This window comes from Bos taurus, chromosome 19 (assembly GCF_002263795.3).
Source record: "Bos taurus isolate L1 Dominette 01449 registration number 42190680 breed Hereford chromosome 19, ARS-UCD2.0, whole genome shotgun sequence".
Taxonomy (NCBI): domain Eukaryota; kingdom Metazoa; phylum Chordata; class Mammalia; order Artiodactyla; family Bovidae; genus Bos; species Bos taurus.
The window spans coordinates 10,587,425-10,600,414 of NC_037346.1; the positions used below are offsets into that span (position 1 = coordinate 10,587,425).

A 12,990-nucleotide genomic window follows, 5' to 3' on the forward strand; every position below is an offset into this window, starting at 1 on the left:
TTGATAATTACATACATAGCTATCAATAGGGGGAAATGTTTAAGTAAACTGTGATATGTTCTTATGGTCAAATTCTTTATATCAGTGGAAGTGATTTTTGAGACTCCTGTTGCCAAACAGGTGAACCACTTTACATTCCTAACAGCAATGTAGTGAAGTACCTTTCTTACTGTACTGTATGAATGTGGTCCCTCAAATCCTTGTAAATATAGACAAGAAAGTGTCTCATTATTAATTTACATATTTAGATATTCTACTCTTTTTCCTTAGTTTTAAATTGTCTACAAGAAATGAAATTAATAAAATTAACTGATAAGAATTTGATAGGACCAGATAAGATAGTAAGTATTTAACTTCCAAGGCATACAGTTTGTTGCAGCTACGATGCTGTTGTAATATACAAGCAGCCATGGACAGTACAAAAACAGATATGGCTGTGTTCCAATAAAGCTTTATGGACAATGAAATTTGAATTTCATGTAATTTTTGCATGTCAAGAAATATTCTTTTGATTTCATTTTTTACCCACTTGCACTTTATTCCAGAAAAGCTGCTTTTCACAAGCCCGTTCTGATTCAAATTATTTTAATTGCAAAGAACTTAATTTCATGAAATACTAAGGGCTTTTTTGGTTTTCACTTTTTTTTTTTAATTTATGTTTGGCCATGCCATGCAGCTTGTGGGATCTTAGTTTCCTGACCAGGGATCAAACCTGGGCCATAGCAGTGAAAGCACCAAGTTCTAACCACTGGACCACCAAGGAATTCCCAACTTTTCTTTATAGCAGACCTGACAGGATTGAACACAGCAGTAATTTAATTTGTTAAAAAAAACTTTGTTATCTTTATTCTCCCAAAGATTTTCAAAGTAACCTGTATTACTTTAAAGGAAACCTGAAAATACAAATAATACAAAACTCTAATGAAGCTTTGAAGATTTTTCAAATAATCAATTATTTTACTTGTCCAGATAAAATCTAATATATGTTTCTTAACCTGATTTGCCTTGGTGCTCAGCTAAATCATAAGAAATAAGATGGGATGACCCAGAATATAATCTAACACCCGATGTGGTACTTTTTGTATGTGGTTGATATTTATAAATGCTGTGCTAACTCCAGGTGTGATTATTCACAAGGTAAGTTGGCCTGGGCTTCAAATTAAATAGGTAGTACAGTCGATAAATGCTATAGTAGCTTAAGAAGTAAGGCAAATAGATTTTAAGGTGTATTTTTAAGTAAGGGTTGGACTTCGACTAGCACAAAAAAGGAGACAGAATTCGTGTGGTTGCAGAGAGGACTAAGGGATAAACAATGGAAAGATTATCAATGTCACCTTGAGAAGGGCTCTTTTGAAGGGTTTTGAGGTTTCCAGTTCTATAATTTGGATTAAGATTAGATAGGTCATATGAATGATAATTTGAGTGCTACTCATTCTTACAGATAGGAAAATTTGAAAGTTTGGACTAGAGTTTTCTTTTTACAGCGTGCAGCACTTATAGACTGCCATTTTGTGCTAGTTTGCTACTCCATCTAGTTCCCATTCAAGAAATGGAATTTTTAAGGCCTCTGCAGTAATGAGTATAATCTCATCTCTCCATCTGATCTGATGGCTTAGCTTGATAGTCCCCAAATATGGAGACATGAAGCACTGTTCATCTGGTTAGTTTTTATTCTCACCCCGTGGAAAGCTTTATTTTGAGTAACCAACTTTATATATCAATTGGCCTAACCCAAAGAGACCTTTTTCATGCCTTTTGGTGCTGATAGGACTGGCTTAGAAAAAAAAATTTTTAAATCAGTAAATACGATGTAGGAAAAAAATTGAAGTTGGCATATTTTTCATTACTGGAGTGTTACAAAATGAATAGTAATTAGATGGTTGTGTACTGTACAACATTAAACTCAGTTATTTGGAATATGAGCAACAAAGAAAAGGGAGTAAACAGGTTGTGGGTTTATTTTACCTAATGCATTTTTATCACCATGACACATCGAGGTTTAAGGCATTTGAAAAAAACGGTAATTTCTACATTTGCTACATATTCAGATCCCACTACATTTGCAAGAGTACTATATATATCACTTCACAGTGATGAACCTGAGCTCTTTAAGATTCAGAATTGATTTCCCCATATAAAAAATGTTTTTTAAAACCTTTTCAGGGACTTCCCTGATGGACCAATGGCTGAGACTCTGCTCTCCCAATGCAGGGGGCTCAGGTTTGATCCCTGGTCAGGGAACAAGGTATCACATGCTACAACTAAAGATTTTGTATCCCTCAACTCAAAAAAGATCCCATGTGCCACAACTAAGACCCAGTGCAGCCAAATAAATAAAGCCTTTTCAGAAGATTGTAACATTTTGTTTAAAATTGTTTTTGACTGTGCTGGGTCTTCATTGCTCCGCGCGGGCTTTTCCCTAGTTGCTGCAGGCAGGGGCTACTCTAGTGGTGTGCAGGGTTCTCACTGCGGTGGCTCTTCTTGTGCATGGGCTCAGGAAGTAGTTGCAGTTCCCTAGTTCTAGAGCACAGGCTCAATAGTTGTGGCTCAAGGGCTTAGTTTGCCCATGGCATGTGGGATCCTCCATGTCTTCTGCATTAGCAGGTGGATTCTCTATCACTGAGCCATCAGGGAATCCCCTTAACATTATTTTTCACTGTTATACACTGAAGTGTTTGGTAACCAAGTAAATCCTGTTTCCTTGACTTTTCCTTGACTTTCAGTTAGCCAAAACTTTACCAAATGTCAGTCCTTAATATTCTCTTCTGAGGATGAGTTTATTATAATACCATAATAAAGCTACAAGGGTGGAAAAGGTCAGTTTTCATGCCAATCCCAAAGGAGGGCAATGTCAAAGAATGTTCAAAGTACACTACAATTGCGTTCATTTCACATGCTAGCAAGGTAATGCTCAAAATCCTTCAAGTTCGGCTTCAACAGTACATGAACCAAGAACTTCCAGATGTATAAACTGGATTTAGAAAAGGCACAGGAACCAGTTGTCAAATTGCCAACATCCGTCGGATCATAGAGAAAGCAAGAGAATTCCAAAAAAACATCTAATTCTGCTTCACTGACCACACTAAAGCCTTTGACTGTGCTTTAGTGTTAGTCACTCAGTTGTTTCCAACTCTTTGTGACCCCACGGAATATAGCCTGCCAGGCTCCTTTATCCATGGAATTCTCCAGGCAAGAATACTACAGTGGGTAACCATTCCTTTCTCCAGGGGGTCTTCTCAACCCACGAATCAAACCCAGGTCTCCTGCATTTGCAGGCAGATTCTTTACCATCTGAGGCTGTGTGGATCACAAAAAACTGTGGAAAATTCTTATAGAGATGAGAATACCAGATTACTTATCTCCTGAGAAACCTGTATGCAGGTCAAGAAGCAACAGTTAGAACTGGACATGAACAACGGACTGGCTCAAAATTGGGAAAGGAGTACTTCAAAGCTGTGTATTGTCACCCTGCTTATTTAACTTCTATGCAGAGTACATCATGTGAAATGCCAGGCTGAATGAGTCACACTGCCACGAGAAATATCAACAACCTCAGATATGCAGATGATACCACTCTAATGGCAGAAAGCAAAGAAGAACTAAAAACCCTCTTGATGAAAGAAGAGAGTGGAAAAGCTGGCTTAAAACTCAACATTTTTGCATTGGGTCCCATCACTTCATGGCAAACCGATGGGAAAAAAGTGGAAACAGTGACAGATTTTATTTTCTTGGGCTCCAAAATCACTGCAGATGGTGACTGCAGCCATGAAATTTTAAGACATTGCTCCTTGGAAGAAAAGCTATGACAAACCTAGATAGCATATTAAAAAGCAGAGACATCACTTTGCTTACGAAGTTTGTATAGTCAAAGCTGTGTTTTTTCCAGTAGTCATGTATGGTTGTGAGAGTTAGACCATAAAGAAGGCTGAGTCCTAAAGTATTTATGCTTTCGAATTGTGGTGCTGGAGGATTCTTGAGAGCCCTTTGGACAGCAAGGAGATTAAGCCAGTCAATCCTAAAGGAAATCAACCCTGAATATTCATTAGAAGGATTGATACTGAAGCTCCAATACTTTGGCCACCTGATGCAAAAAGCCGATTCACTGGAATTGGCTCTGATGCTGGGAAAGATTGAGGGCAGGAGGAGAAGGTGACAGAGGATGAGATGGTTGGATGACATGACTAATGCAATGGGCATGAGTTTGAACAAACTTAGAGATCGTGAAGGACAGGGAATTCTGGCATGCTGCAGTCCATTGGGTTGCAGAGTCAGACACGACTTAGTGACTGAGCAGCAACAGCATTGCTGCATAGTGCATTGCTACTTGTAGAACTATCCCTGCAGTGTAACAGAATTTTTAAATTGGTAGGAGAACATGTTTGTGGGTCATGCCCTGCTTTGGAAACAGTAACTCCAGGAGGTGAAAGGAGACAGTTGTACATATTTAGAATGGGGTGGGCTGGCGGGGGTGGGGGGGCAGTGAAGGGGGAGCCCATAACAATCATTTTCACCCCTTCATTCTGTAGATCTTCTCAAGCTTCTTTTTGACTTTTGTTTTTCCATGTGAAAGGGAGGTTGTGACACAGTATCTGATTTTGTTGATCAGTAGTGTTGGTACTATTCTGGGTTTTTCTGTCCCCAAAGCTCTGTGTATCACTATATTTGAACCAACTTTTCTGAGCTGACTTTTTAAGGTAATGTTCTGAGCTACTTCATTCCTCTGCTGGAATCTGATTTAACCTTTAGAAAACTTTGGAGGGCCCTAAAATATGCTAGATTCCAGATTGTATTCCCACAGGGGTAGACTGGACTGTTTACTTGGAACATGGTTGATCCTGATGCAGAATAGATTCAGTTCAGATCTTATTGCCATCCTTGATACATTATAAAACTTGTCTATATAAATCAGGTTTAGGACAGGCCTGGGCAGAGTGATAACTGAGTATATGTTAAGGTCCATTTTATACTAAAATAATACCATGAAAATTATTGTCTTGCTTTATAAATGTCGTTTTGAGTGAGCTTTACCTGATCGGTGACTTGTTCAGGATCAAAATAAAGGGGGCACTGATACCCAAGTCACTTATTGGCCTTTAATATGCTCTTTAATCCTGCTGGGATTCATAGCAGTAGTCCTAGGGGGCTGAGATGTTTCTCAAAGCTGCTGTTTAAATGGCAAAACCACTTATCTTACTTAGGTAATGCTAAAGTATATCCTTGATTTCATTAAAATCTGAATTTAAAATATTTGGTACAGTGGGTTAAGTTTAAACTTCTGCTTCAAAATTAATCTCTTAATGTCTGAGAAATGCCTTTACTTTGTGGCTTTTGCAATGCAGTTAGTTCAGGCTGTTTTTAAAAGGTCAAGTTAAAAGGTATGGGCCTTAAATCCACCATTGCTTGAAGATGAAAACTACAGAGGAATCCTATAATGAAGTTTTTCTGATGTGTCATTCTCACTGATATGTATAACACAGGTCCTGGCATAATGTTCAGGAGACAATAAAGTTTTCTTGTGTAGGTTTTGAGAAACTGGCACTCCTCGAAACAGCTGACAAGTAATGCAGTTTTTGCTATTGGCACTTGGTATAACTCAAAGCAAGTACCTACTATTGAATATTCTGCTAAAAATACCTTCAAATTCAAAAGAATGACTATTTTATTAACATTGCTACCTTACTAAAATATTGGATTTCTGAAACCAAAAGCCATGATGACAATAACATTTATAGTCTTATTAAAAGACTTTGTCATAGTTCAATAACCCTATAAACCAGATAACAAACGCTGAGTGTTTTTCCCCCTCCATCTTCTCTAACTTAAGGTAGTGCCTGAAAACAAAGCCATTTAGTTACTGCTCAGGTAACCGTTAACAGTGACTCAGCCTCTAGGGCTTATAAACAAAGTATTGATAACCTTTTGTCCTGCTTCTACACATTAACAAGAACAGTGTACTACCATAAAAAGCTGTCTCATTATCTCAGCCAAAAATCCTTAGTTAAGGCACAGATTTGGGTTTTGGTGTTATTTTTTTTTAAGTTTATCATCTAGTACATTTTTTTCTCTTGAAAAATTCTAGATTTACTGAAGGATACAGTGTTCAAAATGAGTTGGTATACTGTAAATGATTGTGATAACAGGGCATTCATTTCTCTGCGTGATGACACAGCAGTCGCTTTAACAATCTCAGTGCATTTTTGGTTACATATTCCACACCAAATATCCAAGCTAAAATCCATTGCTTTGTGGATTCTGACTGTACATTTAAAATTAGAGGTCTGTCTGAAAATGCAAGACTCTTATTAATAAAATTTTGGTCGCCGGTTCATACTATAGCTCATTTGTATCCCGGATTCTGAGACTGGAAATATAAGTTGATTAAAGCTACTGCTTTAACTGTGTAATAGAGCAGCAACACCTTCAGATCTTTAATTTAGAATTTGCATCCTTCCAAAAAAGATTCAAAGCAGCTCGTGTTTAAACTGGTTATTAGGTCATTTCAAATGCTGCAGAGTACAGAACATCTTCAAGTATTTAGCTTAACAAAACATAATGAAATTTTGCCAAGCATAAATATTCACTCTGATGACATGGTGGTGGGGCTTTTCTTTGCAGAATAGTCTATCTGCTATTTTAACTGCCAGATTCTTCTCTCATTCTCAGTATGTGAGACATACTTTGGGGAAAACATTAAAAGCAATTTAAATGATTAAGCAAATTTCTCTAGGTAAAACTGCTTGACACACAAAATTACTGTCTCCCTAATAGGGGTTTTATGTTTAACTGAAAAGGGCACTAAAAATAATTAATGTGTACTTGAATAGCTCAAGATCTTTCTGGAAAAACCATTACATCTCTTTTAAAACGAAAGGCACAGAACGAAAATTCTTTTATCCTTTATTGTATTTGTGCTGTTATGAAGCATCCTTATAGCTTATATTTAGCAACAAAGTACTGGGAAGATTATTAACTGATACTGAATACCGTAGACACCTTAAAGCAGTGAGAAGATACGATGCTTCAGCTTTGAGGTACTTGCATTCCCAAACACTGCTAACTTACACTGTTGAGGTGGTCCCACTGAAACACACCGCTAATAGTTAATCTTCTCCAAGAGCGAATCTTAGTCACACGGAGGAAAAACCCACCTAAATCTTTGAGGCTCATTATTTGACATGGCTGAAAAAAAAGTCTTCCTGCTACAATTTCAGTCCTATTCTTGAGCGCATTTAGGACACTCAAAATCTCCAGCAAATTACTAGGCTACACTCATAAACACGTCTGCCAAAATGTCCGCAGAAACGTTAAGAAAGGCCATCACAAGGTCTATTTGAGATACCTCATCAATGGCCTTCACTGCCCTTTGAGTCAATTGTTTAACATCCGAAGAGACTATTAGCTCTGCTAGAATCCAAGCGTCAGCTTCTCCAACCGTCAGAAGGGCAGAGAGGATTTTAAGCCCCATTCCAATGCCCCCTCCTTGGGATGTAACCACCACCCACCCACCACACGGAACCAGGCGGGGGAAGACGGCAGCAGCCTACTGCCAAGAGCGCTCTGCAGGGAGCCCGTTTCCCTGAGTCACGGAGAGGGCGGGAGGCTGGGCCCATCTGCCCAGGCCACGTCCTCTTCGTAAAGGACTCGATTTAAACAGGGCGCATAGGGGAAGGCAGCAGCACCGCCATTCTTCAGGGCGGCCCAACAGCCACCTCGTTCCCAAGAGACGCCGCACTTCCCCAGAACTCGCTCTGCATTCTGGCAGCGACCAGCCGACCTTTCCCGACCAGCGTCACGTGCACCCGGAAGTACGTGGGTGGGACCTAAAGCGCCCACGGAAGTGACGTTGGTCGCCCCTAGTCGCATGATGTGGCAAAATGCAAAAAAAGGTGGTGGAGGGGGAGGGAAAAGCAAGCGGCTGGGTAAAGTGATGAGGCAAAAAAAGTAGTCCCTTCGATGCCTCTATTTATTGCAGTGTCGCAGCCGTCAGCGAGTCCCTCGGCGCACTGCGACCCGAATTCCTGCGCACCGCGGTACCGCGGCACTCCGTGGAGGGGTACATAAGGCGGAGGGGGGGGTGAAGTGACTGGGGCGGAGTTCTGTTGCCGGGATCCCTCCGCAGGGCTCAGCCGTTTCCGGAGTCTGCGCTGCGCCCGGTTCCGCCATTGCGGCTCTCCCGGACCCTGGAGCCTCCGCCCCCGACCTGAGCTCTTTCGTCTGCCTGCCAGTTTCCTGCGTCCCCGGAGACTCTCCTGCTGAGCCCAGCCTCCCCCCTCCCCCTTCTCCTCCTCTCCTTGGAGAGCCCGGGCAGCCACTGCCCCGCAGCCCCAGTGACAGGAGGAGACCATACCCCCCGACAGCGCCATGGCCCAGATTCTGCCAATTCGTTTTCAGGAGCATCTTCAGGTGCGGTGGGCCGGGGCTCGTGAGGGCTGTGGAGACGAGGGAGGTCTGAAGGAAGAAGCGGGAGTCTGAGTCCAAGCCAAAAAGAGTAGAATCGGAGGAGGGTGGGTATCGGTTCCTGAGGTAGATGGAGAACGGTGCACTATCTCGGAAAGCTTAAAGGGTTAAATGATTGATGTGGGGCTTGGGTGGCAAGGAAGCGAGTCGAGATCCGTAGGGGAGCGAGGCCACGCTGGGGTTTGAAGGCCGCTCTGTCTTCGCTTCCTGGATGGCGAGGACTGCGCATGATAAACCCTTCCACCCCCCGGTTTTATTCAGTTCATTCATTTGGGTTCGTGGAGCCGGGGACGGGGGGAGTTGTGAGGTGGTGGTGATCTCCCGCGTTTCTTCCGGAGCAGGAATTCTCTTCTCCCAAGCCAGCGCAGGGCTGTCACTTCTCATTGCTCTCTCTCTCCCCTTTCCCCCCATCGTGCCTGCACCTAGGAGTTGTGGCGCGGGTGGGTTGGGGAGGAGCAAGCTTTTTTTCTTCCTCCCTCTGCGCCTCTCAGAGGGAAGGGCACCTTCCCCGGGGGTGGGGGAACGACGGCAGCTCCTCTCTTGCCTTGCCCAAGGCAGTAGGAACAGGGAAGGTCACTGAAGGAAAAGGAGGAGGATAGAATGGGGGAATGTATTTAACTGTGTGGTGTCAATTTCAGAGTGCGTGGGGCGGGGGTGGGTCAAGGTTCTTAGGGGGACTCGCCTTTTTTCACTTTCTTAATTTGTCTGCGGATGGTGCAGCTTTTATCCCCTCTTTGGTTCTAGAAAAGAGAAATGAGTTGTTCAGAGGTTATCGTGGGGTCTGCCGGAGGTTAGCAGGTAGTTGGCTTGGCGTTGAGTACCTCCCTCAGGATTGCAAGGAATTGAATGAACCCTGGGGATATGGCACACTTGCCCTGAGATATGCAGGGTTATTTGGTCTGTAATTGGCTGCCTTTAGTAGGTTCTAGAGTTCTTCCTCTTGGTGCAGTATCCTGTAGGCAACAGACTGTCTTTATCTGGCAGCTTGCCCATGGCGGGCCCAGGCAGGTGATCATTGGAGGACTTGACTGAATTAAGTCCTCTTTTGAGCTTCTGATTTTCCTGGTTCACCAATCCTTGTTTTACTTTGGCTGAAATAAACTTATTCATAAAGTATGTTTTCTTTCCAGTTACCTCCTTAAAGAGTACTGCCTCCCCTCAATCATTTGAAGGACTAATTCGTCATGATAAGATGTCAGTGGTTTGACATGACACTGATGCTAGTGACCTACTAGACACTTTATCATGGAATGCTATTTACTTTCTGCCATTGTTACAACGTATATAAAGCCTTCTTGTATTAGGTTTAATATTCTGGCTGTCAACATAAATTCGTTTTTTTACAGATTATCACCTTTGCTTGCATCAGCAAGACTTCTTTTCCTTTGTCTTGAAATATAATGAGTAATCTTTACTCAAAAAAATGAGTTAAGTAATGTACTTTTATTCAGCCATTTTTGGTTTTCAGATAACTCATCCGATGCAATAGAACACTATTTGACAAAAGGTCAAAAAACATTAAGTGACAGAATGGACCCAGAAATTATTGTTCATGCTCCATCCAAATTTTTATTGCTGTGGTTACTATTGTTGAATGTGAAGGGTTAGGAAAATAATGTCTTTGAGTATGAAAGGAAAACACACCCTTGTCCTCACACTGTATAATCTTCCTGTAGACAAAAGTATGTAAAATCATACACAAGAAAAGCAGTTAACAATTGCTGTTTGCTTTACAAAACAGAGGCATATCCCACTAGTAAATCTTGTTTCTTGACTGGTGGTAGTTTGAGCAATAGTTTTCTCATTTCTATTAATGAAGAAACAAGATTATTGAATAATTCCAAAGGTTGGACTTCAACCGTGTCACTAATTGAAGACACATTTAATATGGGTTTCCTTTCTAAGTGGTTCATAGTTTTTGCAAATGCTTGAGTGAAGCCATCTTCTCAAATACTTTGAAGAGTTGAGTGTAAAGTAGCTATGCAAATATACTTAAAGAATTCAGTCTTTAAATTTTTGGAGTAGTATATATATCCCATGCCTAAGCTTAAGCTTGCGATGGTGACTGTATACTAAGGATTATTTTAATTGGCATCTTAGGTCTTTGACCTCTGAGCCCCTGCCAGTTTGCTAAGTAGCAAAAACTTTCTGAAACACTTAAGATAATAATTGGGAACAAGAATTGAGGAACTTGAGTGTAGCATTAACCTGTGAAAGCTTCAAAGGGTGAACTTGAAACGAATTTATTTTTATACCATCTAACTACTTAGACCAACCAAAGGGTCTGTCATCAAGGGTTTACAACTACGTCAAATGAACTTAATATTTTAAGTTATGAAGTTTTTTTTCTTTTTTAAGATGTTTAGGCTGATAGCAGTGAACAGATGAGTGCCTATTTGAACAAGATTTTGTTAGAATTGCAGGTTCTGAAAAAAATCCTAGGCTGTGTATAGAGTGCCTGCAGTTATCATTTCTTAGCTCATTTAGTATCTTTATGCTGATTGACACATTCTGCTGTATTCCCAGGTTTTTTGGGTCTGAATTAAAAATCTCCCAACCGTGTTCTTTTCCCTTTGATCCATAAATGCAGGCATGGAATGTGTTGTGAACTCAGTGGTGGGGGTTCTTGATAATGGTTATTTTGATTTGCAAAGAGAAAGCAGTGCTGAGTTACTGGGATATGTTATATGCTTAACTCTGCCACCTGGAAGAGTCATACTGCCTAGAATTATGTGGCAGTCTACTCTAGGAATAGCTTCCACATTTAAGATGTATCAGGTTTTTCAGTATTTTCCTAATGGTCAATTTACTCAACTTCTAAAGGGGTGTGGCTAATTCTAAAGGCTTCCCTGGTGGCTCAGAGGTTGAAGCGTCTGCCTTCAAGGTGGGAGATCTGGGTTCGATCCCTGGGTCGGGAAGATCCCTGGAGAAGGAAATGGCAACCCACTCCAGTATTCTTGCTTGGAGAATCCCATGGCTAATTCTAGGGAATGTGCTTTCACTCTGTTTAGGAAATAATTTAAGACATAAAATGCTGTGTGTGTGTGTAGAATCACAGTCGTTTTCATTTTGGTGTGGAGTGAAGTACATGATTTCAGGAACCTTAACCTATAATATTTGAATTATATTTAACAAGATGTTTTCCTGTTACTGTTACTATGTGGCTTTAACTTTTTGAAAGCTACTCTGCAATAGACTTTCTTCCATGATGAAAATTTATACTAGCTACAAAGGCATATTGAGCACTTGAAATGTTACTGTTATGACTGAAGGACTAAATTTTTACTTCTTTTCAGTTAGTGTATAAATGTCAATAGCTACATGAAGCTATTAACGAGGACATTGGACTGCACAATTGCAGGCAATGCTGATGTGCTTTGTAAGAGTGAAGATTTATTTGGTCACCCATATTTATATGTCTAGAACATTTAAAAATATTTATTTACTTGACTGCATTGGGTCTTCGTTGTGGAATGTGGGCTTGCCCTGCAGCATGTGGGATCTTGGTTCCTGTGCCAGGGATTGAACCCATGTCCCCTGCATTGGAAGGCGGATTCTTAACTACTAGACTCCCAGGGAAGTCCCTAGGACATTGTGTTAGCTAACGCTTATTAATACAGAGTGTTGGTTGAATACTGTCTCTTTTGGGAAGTGGTGATGATGGATAGTGACTAGTGAATGGAAGGAGCAGCACTTGTGAGAGTGTGTTGTGTCCTATGAATGTGGCGGGTGCTTCCAAGTCTTCACTTAGTATCTTAAACAGCTGGAGAATGAGACTCAAACTAGTACCGAAAGGAACACTGCAGAGTGGGATTTAAATCTAGGTGTTCTGACACTAAATATTTCAAAGAAAAGCAATGATTGGCGTTAAGATGGTTATGCAGTATCTTGGTGTGCTTTTTTTTTTTTTTTTTCTGTTGGACTTTGCTCTGAGAAGTGGCTTCTCTACTGCTTTAATGTGTGGTTAATGATGTGGTATAGTAGACAGAGCAGGGGTTTGGAGGGTGTTGAGATCAGGGCCATCCAATAGAAAAATCAAGCCATATCTGATTTTCCAGTGGCCATATTAAAAGTAAAAAACAGGTAGAATTAATTTTAATGTTTTGTTTAACTCAGTGGACCCCAGATGTTATTATTTCAATGTGTAATCAGTATAAATCTTTCAGGTGAGATATTTTATATTCCTTTTTTGGGGGTACTGAATTTTCAAAATCTGATAGGTATTTTATGCTTAGAGCACATCTCAGCATTCATAAAGTTATAGTTGGAAAAACAGGTTTGCATATATAGGTTGTTCCAAAATAAGTTTGCCATAATTGTCTTGATTGTTACTGTTTAATTTTAATTAACTTAATATTGAAAATAAATTCAGTCACAATGACAACATTTCAGGTGCTCGGAACTGCATGTGGCTTGTGGAATATGGCTGGAGTATTGGAGAAGGCAGGTTAAGACTCGCCTCTTGCTCCTTTTTCTCTCTAAAATAGGTGTACTACCTCACAGAGTTATCGTGAAGGTCTGTCTATCATGTAT

The 12,990-nt window shown here is 40.7% G+C and overlaps 1 protein-coding gene across 3 annotated transcripts in view; it reads left to right on the top strand.

The window, feature by feature from the left end:
• Nucleotides 1–8,134: 8,134 nt before the first annotated feature.
• Nucleotides 8,135–12,990, top strand: part of CLTC (clathrin heavy chain) — a 69,934-nt gene continuing 65,078 nt past the window's right edge. For 2 of the 3 annotated variants that reach the window (XM_024979563.2, XM_024979562.2), the window contains exon 1: nt 8,135–8,403. In XM_024979563.2, coding sequence (XP_024835331.1) covers nt 8,362–8,403 — 42 coding nt within the window. In that variant the 5' untranslated portion in view covers nt 8,135–8,361. 3 annotated transcript variants of the gene reach the window in all.